General features: G+C 38.7%; 2 protein-coding genes across 6 annotated transcripts in view; both read left to right on the top strand.

Annotated features, from left to right (window-relative positions):
* The first annotated feature begins 8,641 nt into the window (after positions 1-8,641).
* On the top strand, positions 8,642-9,541 carry LOC121063871 (atherin-like). The gene has a single exon (XM_040544779.1). The coding sequence runs from the start codon at positions 8,642-8,644 to the stop codon at positions 9,539-9,541; it is 900 nt and encodes a 299-aa protein (XP_040400713.1).
* Positions 9,064-24,092, top strand: part of CEP290 (centrosomal protein 290) — a 58,353-nt gene continuing 43,324 nt past the window's right edge. For 2 of the 5 annotated variants that reach the window (XM_040558017.1, XM_040558038.1), the window contains exons 1-17: positions 9,064-9,350; positions 11,571-11,627; positions 12,230-12,350; positions 12,487-12,564; positions 13,321-13,390; positions 13,593-13,639; positions 14,064-14,207; positions 14,453-14,506; positions 15,402-15,554; positions 15,917-16,099; positions 16,443-16,532; positions 16,608-16,730; positions 18,538-18,661; positions 19,218-19,390; positions 22,793-22,955; positions 23,598-23,698; positions 23,789-23,876. In XM_040558017.1, the coding sequence (XP_040413951.1) occupies positions 12,249-12,350; positions 12,487-12,564; positions 13,321-13,390; positions 13,593-13,639; positions 14,064-14,207; positions 14,453-14,506; positions 15,402-15,554; positions 15,917-16,099; positions 16,443-16,532; positions 16,608-16,730; positions 18,538-18,661; positions 19,218-19,390; positions 22,793-22,955; positions 23,598-23,698; positions 23,789-23,876 (1,693 nt within the window). In that variant the 5' untranslated portion in view covers positions 9,064-9,350; positions 11,571-11,627; positions 12,230-12,248. Of the gene's footprint in view, positions 9,351-9,488; positions 9,993-11,570; positions 11,628-12,229; positions 12,351-12,486; positions 12,565-13,320; positions 13,391-13,592; positions 13,640-14,063; positions 14,208-14,452; positions 14,507-15,401; positions 15,555-15,916; positions 16,100-16,442; positions 16,533-16,607; positions 16,779-18,291; positions 18,313-18,537; positions 18,662-19,217; positions 19,391-22,792; positions 22,956-23,597; positions 23,699-23,788; positions 23,877-24,092 lie in introns of those variants that run through there. The other 3 variants (XM_040558028.1, XM_040558007.1, XM_040558047.1) reach the window with 3 other exon arrangements.

Here is a 24,092-nt window from a genome sequence, read left to right on the forward strand (position 1 = left end):
AGTTACTATGTATCAGATTGCTTGGAAACAGTTTTGCCCTGGAAGAATAAGCAAAAAGGCAACTACAGTACAAAGGCATTCTTTCTGACCACTGGTTGACACAACATGGCTTAGTGCCAATTGTTTGGACTAAAGATATTGAAAGACTACAGACAGTTGAACAGTGATTTAGTTTTGAGAAAAAGGAGAGATGACTGAACAAATTATATAGCATTTCCCCCAAAACTAGAAAGGGGGGAAACATCTGTAAGGGCACAGAATAGGTAGGATTAGTCAGATAATGTGGATCAATAATATGTAAAAACACCAGCCTTGTATCTAGAAGGGTTCACACATTATAGATCTCAAATAACTAACCAGCTTTAAAGTGTTTGATTCTCCTAAGTCCTGAAATGCTTTTTTGTTTGTTTTTGTTTAACGTTATGTACTTTTTAATAACAGCATTCAAATTAAACTATAATATCCCGCAAAAAGAGGTGAGCAAAGCTATCTTTCCCAGACAGGTAATCTCAGTTGTGGTCTGCAGCCCTGGCCTGAGAGCACGACAATCACCTATCAGAATACTGGTAAAGGTAAAGGAGCAGTGGCACTGCAAGGGACAAGTGCAACAAGATGCGGGTGCAGTTATACTAACACCATGACAAGGATCACTTAAAAGAAATCAGAACCAACTCAGTCACTGTTACTCACATAATAGCAAAGGTTTTCTCTTCTACAGTACTCGGAGCTCTGGCTATTGCTGTTATTTCAACCAAGAAAGAGCCTTTTTTTACTCGTCACCACCTTTGTAATAAAGAAGATAAAAAGCTATGTTAAATATCAAAGGATGCTTTTACATCTTTATACTAGCCTGGATCAGAGTACTTTAGCCAAGATTGTCTGAACATATATTGGCAGACATAGAAGTCTTATGAAAAACAAACAAACAAAAACACAAAGCATACTACAGGAATACATGGAAAGACATCCCCTTTTAGAACTTCAACCCACCAGAGGTTTATGTACTTTTTTTTTTTACCCCCCTCCCCCAAGAACGTAGACAAGAAGAATCTGCTATTTCTTAGCCTGTGAGAAACAGTTTGAATTTCCTTGTTTGAATCAGCTTCTAAACAGTGTACTTCCTACTTTTTTAAGTTCACTAGCTCTGCTGAAAAGCAGTGATATTTGAAAAAGACCTACAAGTAGCGTGTAACGATTTTTCAACATAGAAACCTATATTTCTGAAATATCATGTTCTAAAAAGTAAGGGATGAGGTAACATTGCCATGCAGAACCAACCTGAAGATTTAAATTCCCCCTTTAAGAAAACTCATAATTAGGTGAAAAGGTTTTTGGTGAGTTGAGACATCTTCTGTAAGTTTACTGTTCGCTTGGAGCAGCAAACCCTTGAAGATACTGCTTTGAGCTTCAGAGTCTAATTCTGAGGTAATTCTTAAATGTTCCTATTTCAGAAATAGCTACTGCCAAACAGCTGGGAAGAAAACAAGATAGATTCCTAAGCGGAGACTCCTATCCAAAGGAATGAGTTTATCCAACCTCAATTGCTAACTCAACTACTTTTTGTAGGTTTGTACCTTTCCCTATGCAGAATATGTTAACACAGCTACTTTACTTACCTTTTAATCCTAGGCAATTCTGATGCTCTTACAAGCCTTTATTTTTGTTCCCAACTTCTAGCATTTCTTCAATCCAGAACTCTAATTTTACACGACTGCTAACCACGCTGTTCCCTGACAATGCTACATTTACCTGCATGCCACCTGTAGGGAAAGTACTACTGTTTTCTTTTTAATCAAAGGGAACTCTAAAGCACATAAAGATTTTAGCCACATCCAAAGTCTGGTTTAAGCGGCTATCCCACCATCAGAAAAGTCTCTTTTAGAACTCTGGAAAAACTTTAACATCAAAATTTTCTTATTTGCTGCTTGCCCTCCCCTACACCTGTACATTTCAAATGTCACTAATGCAAATACATGGCTATAAGTTTTCCTCTTCAGACAAGTATTTGAGCCACAGACATTCGCAAACAATTCTTAACAACTTACTAAATTTAATGTAAGGGCAAACACGTTCAACAAAACGCTTTGTTCTGGTTTTAGCAACAAGTCACGCAACACAGTGCTTGAACTGCTGCAAGCTTGGTAATCTCAAATGCATCCCAGCAGATCGCCCTCACTTTTGCAGTGTGCAAAAGCTCACTTGGCAACAGAAGGGCATAACAAATCCGGAAGGGCCCGCATTTTCCAGCGACCTGCTTCTGCAAGCAAGAGAAAAATGGGAAATTCAAGGTCACATACAATCTGTAGACTGCACAAAACTGCAGCGTGGATAATTGACTACTGCTCACTTGCACTCTGGCCTTCTGAGATCTTATTTTTCTCGAAAAAGCTAAAGTCAGGAAAATCACTTTTTCCATCTGGTCTGACTACAGAGTAGTTTAACGTTCTTGCTGAATTAAAGCATAAATATTGGAAAGGTGTCTTTGCTGCCCTTTATGATAGATAGCATGACAAGGAAAGGAGGACTCATCATCAAAACCAGAACCTCCTATCTGTTGCTACAACGGAGTCCACCAAACTCCATACTCAGAATGGTCAACAATGAGGGAGGCTTGTAAAAGCTAATCTGTACTTGGTACGTCAGGCAGCAGTATGTCTGCCATTAATCTCAGAGGAAAACAGCAATTGTTATCTGGCAGCCAACACTCTTCATATCAACTGATTTGTTCTCATTTTGGCATTGGAAAGCAAGAAGCCATCTAAGGAGTATACAAGACAAAGAAACTCATAGATCACAGATGTGTAAGAGGTTGCTAAAGCTTTGGCATGACTGGGCTCCTCAAACGAGTCACAGTGAGTGGATACACTCACTCCCTTTCTCACTCAACAGGCATATGGAAATTTGGTAGCAACACAAGCATGGGCTTGCAAGTGCTAGTATTTCACCATTTCGAGCGATGGATGTATTGATAGGTATCTGTAAAACATGCTACTCAACAATTTCTTATTTTTTTTTTTAAACACAGGCTTGCTGTGATGGAGAACCACATAACTGGCTGGTCCAACTCACGTAAACAGGTTGATTGTCCCTCAATATTTAAAATTTTTTTTTTTTAAACTCACCAACCTTTTACTTTCATAACTCCTAAAATTGTACCTTTGATACTTTAATCAGCCCTTGGGCTGTATGACTGCCAATTCATGATCTACAAACAACCACCAAGCCCTAATTTGACTGTATGAAATCAGGACTGACAAGTACTTCATTTCCAAGATTTCTGCCAAACGTTTTAATTTACAACAATACTTGAAACTGTCAGGAAGAATATACAGTTGAATATACAAATACTACAGTTTGCCACAAACAATAAGTGGCAAGATACGCCTTGAAAGACAGATGCTACATGACTGTGAGAGCTGATTGTGGAAAAATAGCATGCCGAAGCCGCATACAATACCTGCTTGTAAGGCTAGTTTTCTCAAGCTGTTCGACACAGAAATCTGCATTCTGCACTGCACCATTTCCATGCATGTTCATAGACAGATACAAAGTGAAAAGGATGGAAAAGAAACAGAGCTCTCCAGCAGGTTTGGTTTGTAAGGCATGCAACCTTCCTCCCCCAACACGTTGAGAATCCTTTACTGGTTCATGCAGTCTTTTTCAAGATTTACAGGCAGTAGGAATATATGAGAAAAAACAAAACACTTTTGGAGAAGTAGGAGAACAAGAAAATGTTTCTCCACAATTACAACCAAATCCATGACAATACAAACAGATGAGAGCAGCATGCCTCAAAATATAGAAGTCTGCACAAAAAAATGAACACAAATATGCACAAAAATGCTCTGCATCCTCACTTGGGAAATTTGGAAGTATGGATGTCCCCTTTTGCCCATATGAATTTAGGCGAAATTAGGTTGTATTTAGGCAGGAGTACAGTTGCAGTCCCTAAAAAAGCAACAGCTATCTACCACTATACCATTAGCTATCAGCTAATAAACATGTTATCTGCCACCTTACATCAACATTTAAGGAGACAATCAATTTATGTTCAGATAAACCTTATGACCTAATTTTAGGAACTTAAATACATTTTAAATTTCTCTTCTTCTGGGTAATGGCACTTGCTTCTTTTACTCCTCTGAAGGGTATTAATAACTATTTCTGTTTTGATAAGGTCTACTTGAAAGAAAACGCTCCAAGTAATATATATATTATATGTTTCTTCTTTAGAAAAAAAAAATAGTGGCAGTGATAGAATTATTGAAAACCATAGCATTTCTGTATGGGAAAACACCTGTACAATCCACCTACCCCTCCTCAGCATTCCCAGCAAAGCTGAGTGGAACAAACATATTCATTAAAGTTCATCTCAAACAGTTGCCACAACTGCAAAGTTTTCATCTCTTCCAATTTTTGTATGAGAGCTCCTATTATTTCTGAAAAAAATCAGCAAAATTTACATATTAATATTTGCAGCTTTTGACAGTATTTTAAAATTTAGTTCAAGCTCTCAGAAAACTAAAAAAAATCAATTTACTGTCCATAAAACAGAATTGTTAATATATTCTAAAGACTCCTGTTTATTATTCTAAGAATATTTTCATTGATGCTTCATTAAAGACTAAATATTAAAAATACACCTGACACTTTAGTCATACGAAGACGTCAGCAACTATTCTGTGGAATTGTCAATACAAGTATCAATAAGGAAATAGTCTGTAACTCCACAGAGTCATTTTACACGCATAAAGCATTGTCTGTTAATGTGAAACATAATTATTATGTAAATCTCAAGGAACTTAATTTTGTGTAGATTAATTAGGCAGCTGAAAACAGAAACAAAGCAATTTACAAAGGGATCAGGAAGTTTCTTGAAAAGCTTTGCAAACAAACTAACGATCATTTATGCACATACCTAATCATAAAACGTGGTTCTCCGCTCTCTCACTTGGAATTCTAAACACCAGCAAAGAGATACCCATACATGGAGGAGCTGCCAAAAAACAGCTGGGCATCTTATTTGCTTTGGATAAATGGACTTTGATAATAATCGACACCCCAAACTATTTAAAACATATTTAAAGTGCACACAATTGACTTAAATTATCAATAGTGTAATAAAACAAAGAACTGTTAAACCCACAATTTTTTATTTTTACAGATGAGCAACAAGTTAATCTGATACTGAAATGAGGAACATCAGCACTGATATATACAACAGACTGCCAAAGCCAGTAGCTTTGTCACTTTAAAATGGTGTTTTAATTCAGTACCTCAGGCTCCACTACTATCCCCACTGGTCTTGCCTACTTACCTACATTTTCTGTGTTTTGTTTTGTTTTGGTTTTCCTGCTAAACCTAATACTCCTTCTAACTTGTTATCAATGTTTAATAACGGAAAGATATCACTATTTCCTTTCTGTTGTCCCTTTCCAACAAAGCCTTTAAATTTATCGTCTCTTTAAAATGTCACTCCAAGGTACAACTCCAGTATGAATCAACTTAGATGCACAGCTGACATTTTAATGATTGGGCTTGGATCATATATGAGAGAAGGCAAGCTGTATTCGGGAAGACAGGAAGAAGAATGCAAAACATGCCTGGACTCCTTTTCTTCTTGCTGAGACCCAGAACAGAACAAATATAACAAGATAAGTTTTAATGCAGAAACCTTCTTCTGCAAACATGAAGCAATTTTCATTCCCCAGGAAGGGAATAGATCCCTGTCTTCTGAAGAAGCACAGTTCTGAAGAATTGACTAGATGAAAAATGGCAGCTCTGACTTGAGTAAGAACCTGTGCTGAACGCCAGAGGAAAGATTTCCCAGGGCGAAGACTGATAGGAGTTTGCTAGCAACCAAGTAGTTTAACATTCAGACATTTTAGGGTATCCTGGTACAAAAAAGGATCAAAGCTTAAACATGGCTAAGAGGAAGATACTGGCTTAGCTGGTGGTTTAGCAGCTTCAGTTTGTTTCAACAGTCAGTTGAAATACAAATACCTGAAATACACAAATACACATGTAAGGTAATATACACCTTAAAATCATTAAGAGGACTTCAGTACCACTTTTTTTTTCTTCCTACCAAGCCATATATTCAAACAAAAAACAAAATAATACCTTGTATATTTACACTGAACAACATGATTTGTTTCCTTAACAGGACACTGATGCAAAAACTGTCCCTAAAATAACGTTCAAACAGATTGACACTCTCAGTGTTCCAGAAAACACAAACAGTAGAAACTGCGTGTTCATTAACTCCAAAGAGCAGATGAACAAAAACTACATGGGTGGCATAAGCTGAAAAGACTTTGCTATGCATGTCCTTATTTAGCAAGTTTGGTCTGTATATGATGAATTCTGTTTGTTTTCTTGTTTTGAAATGACATTCCATTTGATCTCTCATAATGCAGTTTCTGAATTAGCTCTTCGAAATAGCATGGTGTTATCAAAACTGTGGCTTAACATGGATGCCTTCTCTTCTACCAGGGAGCTCTGCTATGGAGCTAAAATGTTTTCCGGCTCCAGAACTACAAACATGTATGTATTCTCACCGAACGAAGATCAACTTACATAAATGTTATATGGAGAGGGATGTCAAGGCAGAAAAAAACAAAATATTAACTCACTTGCTCTAAGCCACTCTGCATTTTAAACGTTTTGTCACTTTATGTGGGATATACATTTCCATTCTTTTCGCTCGTTTCGTTTTCAGTTTTCACACCTCCCTCAATATCTGCTTTAGTTCTGCATCAATCTTCTTTATTAGCTGCACTATGGAATTATAACTGAGATGTAGTTACACTACCAGTATATGTAATAAGTATTTTATCTTGATTCCGTAACAGAAGACCACAAAAAAAAGCTGAAACACATTAAACAGATATATTAGCCTCTACAGCTTATTAAGCTATAGAAGAGGATAAAAAAAAGATGTTTCTATTCAGAGGCATCATAACATAGAACGGTTTGGGTTGGAAGGGACCTTAAACACCATCTAGTTCCAAGGACACCTCCCACCAGACCAGGTTGCCCAAAGCCCCACCCAGCCTGGCCTTGAACACCTCCAAGGATGGGGCATCCACAGCTTCTCTGGGCAGCCTGTGCCAGTGTCTCACCATCCTCTGAGTGAAAAATTTCTTCCGAATACCTAATCTAAACCTACTCTCGTTTAGTTTAAAGCCATTACCCCTTGTCTTGTCGCTCTACTCCCTGACAAAGAGTCCTTCCCCAGCTTTACTATAGGCCCCCTTTGGGTACCAGAAGGCTTCAATGAGGTCTCCAGGGAACCTTCTCTTCTCCAGGCTGAACAACCCCAACTGCCTCAGCCTGTCTTCATAGGAGAGGTGCTCCAGCCCTCTGATCAGCCTCTTAGATCTCCTCTGGAACTGCTCTAACAGGCTGCTACAAGGTCTTCCCAGAGCCTTCTCTTCTTCAGGCTGAACAACCCCAGCTCCCTCAGCCTGTCTTCACAGGAAGATGCTCCAGCCCTCTGATCATCCTTGTGGCCCTCTTCTATGTCTTTGTCCTTGTGCTGGGGGCCCCAGAGCTGAATACAGGGCTCCAAGTGGGGTCTCACAAGAGCAGAGCAGAGCAGAGGGGGACAATCACCTCCCTCGCCCTGCTGGCCACACTGCTTTTGATGCAGCCCAGGATACAGTTGGCTTTCTGGGCTGCAAGCGCACACTGCCAGCTCATGTTGAGCTTTTAATCCATCAACACCCCCAGGTCCTTCTCCTCAGTGCTGCTCTCAATCCATTCTCTGCTCAGCTTGTGCTTGGGACTGCTCTGACCTAGCTGCAAGACTTTGCACTAGGCTTTGTTTAACTTCATGAACGTAATGAATGGATTATTTTATTTTCTAAATCACAGGGGAATCAAAATCCATTTTCTGAAAGCTCACTTTGCAGCAAGGCAGCATTATTCTCTGTGGGTCACCTGCTTCACCTATGAAGTCACTTCTGTTAGGGATTCATTGTTTTACACTCAATCATGATCAATTTTATTTTTTGCAACATTTTCCATTTTAGAAATACAATCCAGTCTCTCTTCCTTTTCCTTTTTCTTTCTTTACCAAAAGGGTTTTTAGACATTGGAATGGGCTGCTCAGGAAGTGGTTGAGTCACCGTCCCTGGAGGTCTTTAAAAGACGTTTAGATGTAGAGCTTAGCGATATGGTTTAGTGGAGGACTTATTAGTGTTAGGTCAGAGGTTGGACTAGGTGATCTCGGAGGTCTCTTCCAACACAGAGGATTCTGTGATTCCTCTCCCCTAACCATGAAGTTTACTCTTTTTACATAGAGAGATATAACTAACCAACCTCTGGGTGACATGTAAGCCTTTACCTTCAATCAAGAGTTAAGGCTTACAACATGACTAGAACAAGTTACGTAACTAGTAGGTGTGTCGAGCATCTTGCATCTTGTCAGCCGTCATTAAATAGCAATGCTGATTAAGCAACAGCAAAGAAAAAGAAAAGGATGAATAATCCAGAAGAAGGTAAAACTCAAAAGATTACCACCTTTGTCTTTTGATTAAGAAAAAGAATCATCTTCTGCTTTTAACACATCTGTTGAACGAACACATAACGTATAAAGTCACTTCACGTGGTTACTGGTTTTCCTTTTTTATTTAGGATGCATTCACGCCTAGTTAGCTATAGCAGTGGACCCCGAACCTTTTGGGCCGTCGGACCACTACCAACGCTCAGCCACCCTCGCCGACTGGCAGCGCTCACGGGACCCCGGCATTTTATGGATGCAGCGCTCCGGGGCCCGACCAGCGGCTACCTGCAGGCCGGGGACACGCAGAGAAGCGCACACACACCCGCAGGGGCCGGGAGAGGGCACGCTGCCTCTGGGGCATCCCCCGTTAGGGAACCCGAGGAAAGGAGTGGAGCGGGCCGGGGAAGCTCGGGGACCGAGGCCGCACCGGAGCCCGACCCGAAGCAGCGAGAAGCACCACCGCGGGCAGCGGCGGCTCCGCCGAGCCCTCCCCCGGGACCCCGTGAGCAGAGGGCAGCCCCGGCCAACCGCCGCCACGGCCCGCCCTACCTGACTGAGGCCGCCGCAGATCCGCCGCCACCGCCCCCAGCTGTCGCTGCCCAAGCAAAGGATGTCGGGACAGCGCTCCCCTCGGGGAGCCGGGGAGTGCCGGGAGCCGCGCGCCATGCTGGGACTCGTAGTCCGCCGCGAGGGCCCCAGGCCCGCCTGGGCGGCACCGCGTCTCGTTGCCTCTCCCCGCCCCTGCGCGTCTCCCGGTTCCAGATACCGGAGTCGCCGGGCGAGGCTGTGGGCGTCGCCTGGCAGCGGCCTCCGTTGTCGCCGCCGCCGCCCTGGCGGAGCGGTGAGGCCAAGGGGCGGCCCGAGGGGCTGCGGCCGGGGCCGTCGGGGGCTGCGCTGCTGCCGGCCGGGGGGAGGCGGGTGGAAGGCGGCCGGGGCCGGGGGACCAGTAGGGGGCCTCTGCCCCTGCCCCTGCCCCTGCTGAGGCGTCCGGGGGTGCCGGGTCGGGCAGTCTGCGAGTTCAGCAGGGTCTAAAACGGGGGCATGGCTGGGACACCCTGCAGGGACGGCGGTCTGTCTGTCCCTGCGGCATCTCGGGAGGGGGTGTGTCAGTTGGAGGGAAATGGGAGCCCTGCACAAGGTGCTTTGTGGCTGGGGTGTAGTGCTCTGTAGAGCTAGTGTATCGGAGCTAGTCTGGGTGACCTAGTTTGGAAATCCTAAGTAGCTTAATCTGGGTTAATTCCACTAAACTAACAGAAAGTTAGCGCATGTCTCACCTGTCTTTGCTGCTTCTCGGGATTCAGTCTCGCTCAAGTATCTATGACTGTGATACGCATTGTATGTATGTTATGGTAGAGGAGCAGCTGTTTGTACTGGTGCCCAATGTCCCTGTGATGATGAGGAATCTGCGTGGTGCTTGGGCTGCTTCTGCTTTGCGCGGTCTCTGGTAGGCCGTCCTGGATGTCCTACCAAGTTCTGATAGTACGTGAGCATGCCCAGCACTCCTATTTTATCAGTCCTTACTGAATTTTATAGCATCAGGCTATTTTATGTATGTTTGGTGCCTAAAGTAAGTCAAGAAAATCTTGTGATGGCTACCATCAAATGCATGTATATTTCACATTTTTTAGAGCCCTGATCTCCTTGTCTCACCACGCAGACCTTCTGTCAAATAAAAGCACACATTCTACCAAGTGGAAGGGATCAGCTAAATTTTATGAAGAATTAACTTCTCTTTTATCGTCCTTAAATACGTATATACTGTAAAACATACTTCACGCTTAGGTTGTGCCCCCCTATATCTTACTGTAGATGGTCTCACAACAATTTGGATTATTTTGTTTATATCTCTCTTCCTTTTGATACCATTTCAAGACTGATACTTTCTTAAAGACATTTTATAAGTTAAGGAAAAGGATTTTTAAACAAGAAAGGTAGGGAAAGATCAACAGTAGTAAGGTTGTGCATTTACTCTCAGAATAGATTTGATAGTCATATATATATTTTCTACATCTCATTAAATGTTAAAAACTGTATTAGTGTTAAAAAATATATTAGTTAATCCAAGTAACACTGGATGAACTGAAAAACTGAGAATGCCAAGACCAGTTATGTACCTGCATGTAATTTTCTTGTATTTTCCTTTGTCATCTACAACAAAGCAGAAAAGTAAGATTTATATATATATAATCAAAGAATGGTTTGGGTTGGAAGGAACTTTAAAGAACACCCAGTTCCAACCCCCCTGCCATGTGCAGGTACACCACCCACCAGACCAGGTTGCTCAAAGCCCCATCCAGCCTGGCCTTGAACACTTCCATGGATGGGGCACCCACAGCTTCTCAACCTGTGCCAGTGCTTCACCACATTCTGAATAAAGAATTTCCTTCTTATATCTAATCTAAACCTACCTTCTTTTAATTTAAAGCTATATCATCCTTACCAAGTCATGTTTTTTATGGAATGTGAGGTTTCTAAAACATTTAATAAACACTGAAGAAATGATAAATACAGGGAGCTGTTAAGTAATTCACATATTCAAAGAAGATGAGGAAAGGGTGATTTTTATCTTCCCTTAGGGGTAAAGCTAGATTTCAGAGTTTTACAGCTCTTCTCTCAGATTGCTCAGGAATATATTCTGCAAAAGTAATACCTGTTCAGACTTTCATTAAAGATGGAAGTTTGAGTTGTTGAATGTTTAAATGATGAACAGTGAATGAGGTAACAGATCTTGAGATACGCTTAGCATACACCTTTGTTATGGTTATTGATTCAGCTTGATTTTTTCCAGTAAAATATATATCCTTTTTGCATCATCAAGTTTATTGAATATTAATGAATTAAACATCCTAGTTGGTTTTATTATTTTTTACTTAATTTTCCTAACCATTTATACTATATAATTTAAGGGCAATATGTAAATAAATTTTCAAAAGTTTTTTTTTTTTTTTTTTTTTTTTTGAAACTTGGCAGAATCTGCTTTTTAAGGTTTGGCAATATAGGTCAGAGACAGCTCTGAAAAACATAATAATCCAAGTCTTCCAATCTCTTTTGTCTTTTTCAGGTATTGCATTGACTTCCAGGTACATGACAAGTCACCGTCACCTATAGCATCTGGCTGGTAAGCAGTAGAACAAAACTGTGCATTACTTCCAATTTATATATTTGTCAGTTTGCAGATTGTCTACTGTCCTGTCTCAATTCAAGTATTCTAATCAAAAGGAAAGGATGCTTAATACAAGAGTTTGGTATCTTAAAAATGAGTATCAAGAAATGGACGCTTGTGGCATCAAACTGAAGCAGGTGTTGGTTGTGTTTTAAATACATAGGAAATAATGACTTTGTCAATATAAGGAGATTTTTATCATGCAAGTGCAGATTCAAGAGAAATTGGAAAGAACTGAATGACATTTAGAAGTGAAAAATGAGGTTTCACATGCATCTTGATGTTCAGTGTTTGAACCACAAATTCTTTGATTTTGCATGATCTAATTTGTAACTTAAAAAATGGTTTTACTATAGTCTACTTAGACTACAGTCTACTTATTTACAACGGAGCAAAATGTGAACTGAATGTTAATCAGTACATTTATTAAAAAATCCATACGGTTATTAATATCATCTTGTGTTGTTCACTAGCTGGCCTCCTTTAAGTCATATGATAAATAACTGATGGGCAGTGCTAATGTCTCATAACTGTTATTTCTATATTTCTTTTCCAAGAAAATACTATAAAATCAATATGGCACCCATTTTAGATTGGAAGAAGCTTATGAGAGTTGATCCAGATGCTTTGCCTTGTCAAGAGGAACTAGCAGACAGATTGCTAGAGACTGTGTCCAAGGTACTCAAGGGGAAAACAGAATGTACTGGTTTTGCTATGCATTCTCCTCTGAACTGTCTCTGGTCTGTCACGTGCATAAATGCTTTATTTTGTGAATTTCATCGATATTTGTGTAAAAACACTGTTGTCTCTTTAGGTTGATGGGAAAATCTTGAAAAATGAAACTCCTGAACAGTTGATACATCTTTTTAAAATTACTCAGTCACTAATGAAGGTTTGTATTAATCCTCACTTACTACAGTTCTGTAGGTACATCTGCTTATTTTTTATTTCAATGAAAACATGATTACTTTTTTTTTTTTTTTCTCTTTATCTACATTGAGCGTACTGGTTACTCTTACAAGGATTTGTGTACTAAATGTGTGCGTGCAACAGAGTAACTGTTTGCAGCACTTAGGGTTATGGCAGGTACCAGTGGGAAATGAAGTGAACAAGTGAACGTAGTTATGTAGTTAGGGAATCTTAGTTTTACAGGTAATGCAAAGATATTTCACAAAGAAGTTAGATGTAGTAAGTAATTGATTATGATTTTAACTTTAATCAAAGTTTTTATGGTAGGTTGATGTTTTGGAGTAACTTTAAAACTGTCACTGTAGATGGAAGAAACTTGGCTATCCTGAAACTGATCCTATAAGTCTATTACATTTTGTATTTACTCATAAACATACCAAAATCAAGAAATAAAAGCTGCACACGTTGGTCTTAAGATTATTTTTATTTTTATTTTTATTACTATTCTCAGCTACATGCTTTTGAATGTTCAGACAGCTTCTTAGAATAAATTACTAAAGAAAATATTTCAATGGTCTGAAGTTCTTAATTGTAGGGAAAATGAGTGGTTTCCTTTGTTTGAAGAGAAAAATGTTATTTTGTAAATGTTTTCATACTTCTAAATGCATGGTCCATGGAATACTCTTTTAGTTTATGTTAGTAAATCTTTTTTCTTTGCTTACTATGCTTTTTTTGCCAGATGAAAGCTCAAGAGGTGGAGCTGGCACTAGAGGAAGTTGAAAAAGCTGGGGAAGAACAAGCCAAATGTGGTAAGCAAACCTTAAGCTATTCATAAATGATTTGTTAAATATAATATATTTGTTTCTTTTTAATTTAACAAAGTGAATAAAATACTGACTGATATGAAGTCAGTTGCCTCAGTGGGGCCAAATATTTAAAGGCTGTGAAGTTAGCCATTGTTGCTTTATGTACCTTGCTGGTTAATTCTCTGTGCCTATTCTATTTTAACAGAAAATCTATTTAAAACAAAAGTGATGAAGCTGGAAAATGAATTAGAGGTATGTTTTAAAATTTTGTTTATAGAATGCTGCTTTTTTTTTTTTTACACTACTGTTTTAAATAGCTAAGGAAATATAATAGCCCTAAGCTTTAGTTAATCCTTTTTACTAGCTTTTGAATATTCATCAGCCTCATTTTTAAAAAGACTTCTATCTACAATAAAATTGTCTTTATTTGAATAAATCTCTTTTTTTTAATTAATTCTTTTTTTTTTTTCAAAGAAGCTAGTGAGGCCTTCCTGTTGCTTTTCCGGAACATTAGGCTTAGTATCGGTCTTCTCTCTTCTCTCTTCTCTCTTCTCTCTTCTCTCTTCTCTCTTCTCTCTTCTCTCTTCTCTCTTCTCTCTTCTCTCTTCTCTCTTCTCATTTATTGCTATTTTGAAGAACAGTACTATATTTATTACATCGTTTTAATGCTCTTAAGATGGCACAAAGATCTGCTGGTGGTCGTGATACTCGTTTTTTGCGTGATGAGATCCGCCAACTGGAGAAACAAGTAGAACAAAAAGAGAGACAGTTAATGGAAATAGAAAAGGAATTGGAAAAAGAGAAGAAAGTGAATGAACAGGTAAGAATGGCTTGACATCTCTAAACCAGTTCTGGAACTGTGTTTGAAAGTTTCATGTTTTGAAAAGAGCCTCTGAAATTTAAAAAAAAAAAAAAAAAAAAAAAAAAAAAAAGAAATAGGACTACTGTGCATTCATTTTCTGTTTTGTTTCTGGAGTTCGTTGCTTTCATAGTTTATGTTAGCAATATACATATGTATATATATACATGCACACACACAATAAGGATTTTATCATCTTATTCTAGCTTGCTCTTCGAAATGAAGATACAGAAAATGAAAACATCAAATTAAGGAGAGAGGTTAGTAAAGAATTAATACTGATAAACAATATATATTATTAGTTTTCTACATATTTTTGGGGAGTGATATGGTATTTAATTCTGTTCTGGAATATCTCCTAGGTACTGGAGATATTGATTATGACATTTTAATCAGGTTTCACAAAATTTATCATAGATCTCTTCAAGGGAAACTTAGCTAATTGAGGTCAGGAACTGTCTATGCTTGAATTTACACAGCCCTAAGATAATTTGGCTTTGGACTTTGTCTTCTTGAGCAGTTAGTATTTTTCTTAAATACTATTCACAAAGAGATTTGATGGATAGTGGACAGGATTTGGTTTAAGCTTGCTGCTTTTGCTAAGATAAAATTTTTACAAAAATCAGTTAATATAAGAACAAATGAAAAGATAGAGTTAACATTATTTAATACTTTTTTTTTCTTAAATCAGTCTCGTAAAACATTTTTGCTGGTTGTTTTTATACCTTTATTACCTCTAATCTTGGTCTGTGGCAGAATAAAATGGACAGCAACAATTACAATTAATGTTCTGGTGGAAACTTGAGAATTCCTCAAATGTGCCCTTTTACCTACGTGCATGTATGTGTGTATGTACACACATGCACAGGTATATGGAAAATTTTACTTTGGACTTTATGTTGATTCCTATTTAGTCTTTCTAAAGCAAAGATAATCTAATATTTTTCTTGCTTTGTTCTCTTGGTCTTGTTCTCTCCTTTTTAATCTGAAGAAAAAACAAATAAAGAGAAAGGTGAGGCTTGTAAGTTTTTAAAAGCAGACAGTAGGAATTTGGATGGTGTTTGTCTTAGCTCTTTGTGTTAGCTTATTAGAAAAGCAACAACTTTGTCTTCAGCTCTTCAAAATAGATTTATTTTTGGATTGCTTTCTGTGCAGAATGAACAATTACGTCAGGATGTAATTGACTACCAGAGGCAAATAGATTCTCAAAAAGAAACAGTTCTGTCACGAAGAGGAGATTATTCTGATTACAGATCTCAGTTGTCCAAAAAGAACTTGGAGCTTGTCCAGTATTTGGATGAAATTCAGGTAAAATGGATGCTGTTGAGTATTTATTAGACTCTTCTGACAATAGTATTTTTCACAAAGCTATGCCAATTTACAGACTAAGTGACATGGGGCAAGGGAATATGTAATGCAGTTGGGTTCTGTGATTCATAAACTCTCCATCTGTGAATGTCTGAGGTATTGAAGTTACTGACACGGGTCTTTTAGAGTAATTTTTTAGTGCTTAGTCATTAGGATTTGTTGAAATCGAGGATCCAGAGGTCAAATACTCTCTTCTGTGCTAATTTATACTTTCAAGTATTACATTTAAGGTAGCTTTCAGTTACTGGTTATTCAGGTATTAAGATGCATACTTTTTAAAAGCAGTTGCTTTAATTCTGCAGAGTTTGACTGAAACTAATGAGAAGTTAGACATTCAAAACCAAGAAATGAGAAAGAATCTTGAGGAATCAGTGCAAGAAATGGAGAAGATGACAGATGAATATAATAAAATGAAACTAATTGTGCAACAATCTGATATTGTTATGGATCAGTTAAGAAAGGAGAAAGAACAGTACAAATTTCAAGTAAGAACTAACTTATATTATTGAACGTATTTTTTTTGCTTTTATATTGTATCATCATATTTTTCCTTAAATTCAAAAATGTTCAACAACTCCAGTTAAAGCACACTGCTGAAATAATTACTAAAAATAATGTGATCTTTAAGCTTGATGCAAATTTTAAAACTTGATTGCAGATCACAAAATACTTTCATAAAGAGTGTTAGACTTCACATGTTCTAGGAGCCAGAACTATACCTTGCTGCCATAATGCTTTTCTGCTAAGTTGTATGTCTGCGTTTGTTGTTGCATGTTGTTTAAGCAAAACAGTTTTGTGATACCATATTGATCCAAATTGCATCTCTAGGTTCAGGAGCTTTCAGACCAGCTGAAAGCAAAGAATGAGGAAGATGATCCACTCATGGCAGCTGTAAATGAAAAAGTTGAAGAATGGAAGGTACTTCTAATACTTTTTGGCTATTTTTTAGGAATTGCTTCAAGAATTCTGATGGTATTTTATCTTCCTTTTCAGAAAATCTTAGCTTCAAAAGATGATGAACTCATAGAGTATCAGCAAATGTTGTTTAACATGAAAGAGGAAATAAAAATGGCCCGACTTGATGTAGACAGAAATAGTATACTGGCCCTTCAGCAGGTACAGTCCGTCTGATAAATTACACACACAGAAATTACCATTCTGTAGGTAAGCTAGTGACCAAATAATTTAGTCTTTCATAGTTTGCAAAGACCAGAATCTGTGTCATTCACATTTGAGAATTACGAGGCAGGTTGATTTATTCCACAACAAGGTTAGCTTAATATTGCACAAATGAATGTTCCTTTTCTGTATGAATTGAGCTTTTGGTAGTTGGTTCTGTTACTTTCATATTTATCTTTTCTAACTGTAACTAGAATGATTGTTTTAACACCTAAGCATCCAGAATTCAATGCTGTTAAATTACAGTAAATCGGTTAGTCAAGGAAAAGTCTTACCTAGAGGTTTTAACTTGTGTGTCCTCTTGTCTTGCTTGGTGCTATACTGTTCAAGTCTGTGGTTCAGCATGTTACAGAGCTAGCCGAATTAGGTGCATTTTTTATTAATCTCAAATTAGATAATTCTTCATGATCTTGTATTTCCCCACTTTCTTGAAAAACTATAAAACATTCAAAAAATCTCACAGCCCTTTAGGAGCCCCAATATCAAACAATATGCTTTCCATAATGTATATGTATCAGGAGGATTTCCTGCCTTGTTCAGGTGGTTTTTTGAATAAATGTATCATTACGTGTAATCTTACAGAAAAAAAAAGGATTAAAAACAAACAAAAAAAAACTTATGTTCCAGTTAGCCTCTGATGATCAGAAGACAAAAGTATCTGAAAAGATCTTTGATAAGCAGTCACGCAGTGTGTTTTTAGCTGACTAGATTGCTGTAAAAGTTGCTTTTTTGGATGACAGTCATGAGCATGTCATTCTGAAGAGTTTTATGGAAATGAGCGTATTTTAAAATAAGGCATTTAAAAATTAAATCAAGCTACAGCATTGTGTTGTAACACAAAATGGACCAAGCTTGTTACGGTTCGATGTATGTTCACATTTGAAAGGGTTATAGTTAGCTCTTTACAGCTTTGCTAAGCGGTGTATCTTTAGATTTAAAATGTGGTGATATTTTTCCTCTAAGAAAGACTGAGCTTTTGTTTTTCATAACTTTGGTATAAAGTAAGGTCAGCAACTCTTGAGATTTCTATATTGTAATTATTTTCTGTAACTTTTTTCCAAGTCTATTTTTTCTTTTTTTTATTTATATTCATCACACAAAAAATACTACTGCGTTCTATGATAAAGTTCATGTATAAGCCTAGAGTCTGTGTGTACCTATGGATGTATATGCATACAAAGCAAGATTTGGTATGAATTTTTAAAAGTTGGATGACTTGTTGAAAGGCAAAATAGGTGTCATGTATGATGGATTGTTAGTCTTCCCAATCTTTAACATATATATATCTCAGTTCCTACTACCTGCTTAGGAGGAGGTAGTAAGAAATCTGTTTGGTCTAAAACTTCTTATCATGCACTGACTTAACTCTAAGAGAACTGTTCCATTTAAAATTGATCATTAAGCACTGCTTTAGTGTCAGTGTGATAGTGTTGTGTGAATGCTTTATTTTTACTCTCTTATATTTTTCCTGCTTTGCCTTTATCTATCCAACTTCTAGATAATATCTGAACTCTATGTTGTAAGTACAGTATGTTTGCTTGTTCTATAATTTTATTGTGTCTTTGTATTAACTGCTTTTCATTTCTCCATTTTGATTTTGAAGAAATGTGGTGTTCTGTATTGGTAGTTTCCCTGTCAGTAAAGAATTTCTTTAATGGAGTTTTTTGCGTGTGTGTGTGTGTGTAATGTGCAAGAGTGAGATGGTCAGTGAAGAAGAATTTCTTTTTTTTAATTTTTTTTTTAGGGTGTGCAAGAGCGAGATGCTCAGATAAGACTTCTTACTGAGCAAGTCGAACAGTATACCAAAGAAATGGAACAAAATGCATTTCTTATCGAGGAATTAAAAAATGATCTCCAAAAAGATAAAGGTAAGTTGACCATTTTATTTTAAGGTATATTAAAAAGAAAATAAAAAGCAACAAATTTGCTGTATATTCTTTATTCTTTAGAAATACAGAAAAATGTTTGCCATATTTGAGTAATACTAATCTAAAATTTTTGTTCCTTTCCATTTATCAAGCATGCAAAACGGTTTAAATTTATTTACAGTGCTCCAGTGGGTTTTAGAGGTAATATAGTGCCTAATAAAACTATACCTGTATAGTTAATTAATGTTACATATATTAAATATGTAATAATGTTACATATTACATACGTTATAGGTTAGAGTATAAGATACGTCTCAGCTCAGCTTTGTAAAGAGTTGCAGATGATTAGTAACATATAATTAAAAACAAATTCCCTTTTGTGCATACTTGAGGGTTGTTTGAATGAATGATTAAAAAAAAGCAATAACATAATCTTTTTTAATTACTTAATTGAGAGCAGATAATGAAGATCTCCTTTATAACATCATCTGAAGTGTTTCTTGCAGAGATAGCAAGAATTCCTAGTTGAATTGTTGATCAAGGTTTTTCTTTCCAGGTCTCTCAACTCTTGTTCAGCAGAATCGTTTAGGAGAAATGCAGGAAAAGTTAAACTTGCTAGAGGAGAGAACAAAGGAGGCTGAGAAGTCTGCAGAACTAGCCGAAGCAGATGCTAAAGAAAAGGACAAAGAACTTGTTGAGGCTCTGAAACGAATGAAAGACTATGAACTGGTAAACAATTTGTCAGAGTGGACAGGGTATTTCATCGTATTTTTAGCAGATCATTTTCTGCTTGCATGTTTATTGACAGTGTTCTAAATTAGAACTTAAATGTATGACTTCCGATGCTATTTCATTTTCTTTTTCTTTCATAATACCTCTAGAGGTTACTGATTGCATGTTTGTTAACCATACTTAACTTTTGCAAGTTGACAATTTTAGCATATGAGTAGGGGCTTCTGAAACACGTTGAACATTAATTGAATTATCAAGATAGGATTCTTCAAAGAATCCCGTAATAAGAGGGTTCAATAAGAGGGTTTCTGGAGAGTGTGGAAGATAGCTTCCTGACGCAGCTGGTTAGAGAGCCTACCAGGGCAGGTGCCCCGCTAGACCTTCTGTTCACAACCAGTGACGGACTGGTGGGAGATGTGGTGGTCGAGAGCTGTCTGGGGCAGAGTGACCACGAAATGGTTCAGTTCTCTATTCTTGGCGAAGTCAGGAAGGGGACCATTAAAACCGCTGTCTTGGACTTCCGGAGGGCTGACTTTGAGCTGTTCAGGACACTGGTTGGCAGAGTCCCTTGGGAGGAGGTTCTGAAGGGCAGAGGAGTCCAGGAAGGCTGGGCACTCTTCAAGAAGGAAATCTTAATGGCTCAGGAGCGGTCTGTCCCCACGTGCCCAAAGATGAGCCGGCACGGAACTAGACCCAGCCTGGCTGAGCAGAGAGTTGTGGCTCGAGCTTAGGAGAAAAAGGAGGGTTTATAATCTTTGGAAAAGAGGGCGGGCTACTCAAGAGGACTATAAGGATGTTGCGAGGCTGTGCAGGGATAAAATTAGAAAGGCCAAAGCTCATCTGGAGCTCAATCTGGCTACTGCTGTTAAAGATAACAAAAAAAGTTTCTACAAATACATCAACACAAAAAGGAGGACTGAGGAGAATCTCCATCCTTTACTGGATGCGGGGGGAAACTTAGTTACAAAAGATGAGGAAAAGGCTGAGGTACTCAATGCCTTCTTTGCCTCAGTCTTTAGCGGCAAGACCAGTTGTTCTCTGGATACCCGGTACCCTGAGCTGGTGGAAGGGGATGGGGAGCAGGATGTGGCCCTCACTATCCACGAGGAAATGGTTGGCGACGTGCTACAGCACTTGGATGTACGCAAGTCAATGGGGCCGGATGGGATCCACCCGAGGGTACTGAGCGAACTGGCGGAGGAGCTGGCCAAGCCGCTTTCCATCATTTATTGGCAGTCCTGGCTATCAGGAGAGGTCCCAGTCGACTGGCGGCTAGCAAGTGTGACGCCCATCTACAAGAAGGGCCGGAGGGTAGACCTGGGGAACTGTAGGCCTATATAGTTTGGCCTATAGAACTATAGTTTGACCTCAGTGCCAGGGAAGCTCATGGAGCAGATTACCTTGAATGTCATCACGCGGCACTTGCAGGGCAACCAGGCGATCAGGCCCAGTCAGCATGGGTTTATGAAAGGCAGGTCCTGCTTGACGAACCTGATCTCCTTCTATGACCAAGTGACGTGCCTGGTGGATGAGGGGAAGGCTGTGGATGTGATCTACCTTGACTTCAGTAAGGCTTTTGACACCGTTTCCCACAACATTCTCCTCAAGAAACTCGCTGCTCGTGGCTTGGACTGGCGTACGCTTCGTTGGGTTAAAAACTGGCTGGATGGCCAGGCCCAAAGAGTTGTGGTGAATGGAGTCAAATCCAGTTGGAGGCCGGTTACTAGTGGAGTCCCCCAGGGCTCAGTGCTGGGGCCAGTCCTCTTTAATATCTTTATCGATGACCTGGATGAGGGGATCGAGTGCACCCTCAGTAAGTTTGCAGATGACACCAAGTTAGGTGCGTGTGTCGATCTGCTCGAGGGAAGGAAGGCTCTGCAGGAGGATCTGGATAGGCTGGACCGATGGGCTGAGGTCAACTGTATGAAGTTCAACAAGGCTAAGTGCCGGGTCCTGCACCTGGGGCACAACAACCCCAAGCAGAGCTACAGGCTGGGAGATGAGTGGTTGGAAAGCTGCCTGGCTGAGAAGGACCTGGGAATACCGGTTGATAGGCAGCTGAATATGAGCCAGCAGTGTGCGCAGGTGGCCAAGAAGGCCAACAGCATCCTGGCTTGTATAAGAAGCAGCGTGGCCAGCAGGTCTAGGGAGGTGATTGTCCCCCTGTACTCGGCTCTGGTGAGGCCGCACCTCGAGTACTGTGTTCAGTTTTGGGCCCCTCGCTACAAGAAGGACATGGAGGTGCTCGAGAGAGTCCAGAGAAGGGCAACGAGGCTGGTGTGGGGTCTGGAGAACAAGTCTTACGAGGAGCGGCTGAGGGAGCTGGGGTTGTTTAGCCTGGAGAAGAGGAGGCTCAGGGGAGACCTCATCGCTCTCTATAGGTACCTTAAAGGAGGCTGTAGAGAGGTGGGGGTTGGTCTATTCTCCCATGTGCCTGGTGACAGGACGAGGGGGAATGGGCTAAAGTTGCGCCAGGGGAGGTTTAGGTTGGATATTAGGAGGAACTTCTTTACTGAAAGGGTTGTTAAGCATTAGAATGGGCTGCCCAGGGAAGTGGTGGAGTCGCCATCCCTGGAGGTCTTTAAGAGACATTTAGATGTAGTCCTTAGTGATATGGTTTAGTGGAGGTCTTGTTAGTGTTAGGACAGAGGTTGGACTAGATGATCTTGGAGGTCTCTTCCAACCTAGACGATTCTGTGATTCTGTGAATATTGAAATATGCGGAGGGTACTGTGTAGTCAGAAGATAGATTTGTAGGAACTGATTTTATTCAGCAACTCTGTTTGCAATAAGCACAGTGCTTACAGACTGGAAAACATTTTTTTTTCTTATTAAGTAAGGTTTTAATGATTTTTTTGATTTAAATATTCAGATACCTCAGAAATTGTGTGGACAGCATAAAAAAGATAACATAAAAAAGATTAGCACTCTTTTGGTGAAATCTGTATTTGTGATAAGTGGATTTCAAAGGTATTTTGGAGCTAAGCAAGACTGAAAGTCTTGGTGTCCTGCAATGCAATCATGAGAAATCACAGATAGTATGGTACGTTTCCTAGAAAATGTTGTCTGTGTGAAAAAATAGGCATTGCAATTAGGAATTACTGAATGCCATGGTCAGAAAAATGAATATGCTTTGCTTTAGCGGACATTGAGTCAGCCCCTTGAGAGCGTGAACTCCTTTGAATCCCTGTAGTCTTCAGGAAGAATTTTTTCACTTGACTATTGTCTTTCCATAACTTATCAATGGTCTCCTATGTTTGTTAGTATAAGTTTTCAATCATAGTATTTTTTTCTTGTTTTGTTTCCAAATAGTGTCATCAACTTTGTAAGGATGAAACACAGATTCATAATTTATTTTTCCATGTGATCTGTTTATAATTCCCATTTGGATTTTTACAGGGAATATATGGTTTGGAAGAGGCTGTTGCTGAAATAAAGGATTTAAAAAAGCAAATCAAAATAAGAGATCACGAGATTGAAACCTTAATTAAGGAAGTCAATAAACTTGAACTGAAAATAAATGATTTTCTTGATGAAAATGAAGAGCTTAGAGAGCGCTTAGGTATGGTGTATATGTTCATTTTTTTATTGTGTAGGAATTGAAATAACATTGTGTCATGGACATTTTTACTATACCAGGTAACTACTTGGAAATACTTATGTATAGTCTGCTAATATTTGCAAGTAGTTTCACTTAGGATAAAAAGAGTGTATGTACATGTCTAAACTTTAGCTACAGGTTGCTTTGAGTGGAAAAAGCAGGAAAATAGGTTTCATATTGCTTTTTTGTTGTTGTTGTTTTTGATTCCTCCTTGATTGTAGACTACTTACTTAGCTTCATAATACAGTATTTGGAAATCATACATAACTTATTGAAATTGTAATGCTAGATTGAAAAGCACAGAGAAGAATTCAGAAAGGCTTATTTTTGCATAAAGAAATCTAAACATAAATACAGTTAATTTTAGGCGGTATTTTATTGTGCTTTGTTTTTTTTAGTAACTAATGTAAAATGGTGCTTTCTTCTGATGTTATTATGCAGAGCATGATGTGTAGAAATATGTGTATATTTAGCCATCAACACGTTAGTTTTTTTGTTCTACTTGACTGATTGTGTTGTTACTTAAATGGGCTACCTACTAATGACCATTAACATTAGTGTTCCTCCCAAATGAGCGATTATGCATCATATACTGTGTTTCAGGTCTTGAGCCAAAGGCAATGATTGATTTAAATGAAATCAGAAACAGCAAAGTACTAAAACAGCAGCAATATAGAGCTGAAAACCATATTCTTTTGAAAGAGGTAAGTGATAAATCGTATTTTTGTGTAAGACCTACATAATAAAACTGCATTTGAATGGAGTGAAATACTTGTCTGTTAAATAATATGCAGATTGAAAGACTAGAAGAAGAAAGAATTGAATTGAAAAAACAGGTTCGTAAGTTGGCTCAGGAGAAAGGAAGAAGAGTTGCAACAAATGGTAAGGTATTCTGTGTTATAAAATATCCTGCAAGAAGATTCTGTCTTTAGTTACTAATATAGCTCTGTTATGTCTATTAATTCGCTTAAATTATAAGGCAAAATAATTATCATTGAATCTGTAGGAAGAGGTGAGTGGTTTCGTATTTCTGTAGTCTTACAGCTCAGGATTACTAGCTTGGCTAGTAATCCATCACTTGAGAATCATGCCATTGTC

The sequence above is a fragment of the Cygnus olor genome, chromosome 1, assembly GCF_009769625.2.
Source record: "Cygnus olor isolate bCygOlo1 chromosome 1, bCygOlo1.pri.v2, whole genome shotgun sequence".
NCBI lineage: Eukaryota > Metazoa > Chordata > Aves > Anseriformes > Anatidae > Cygnus > Cygnus olor.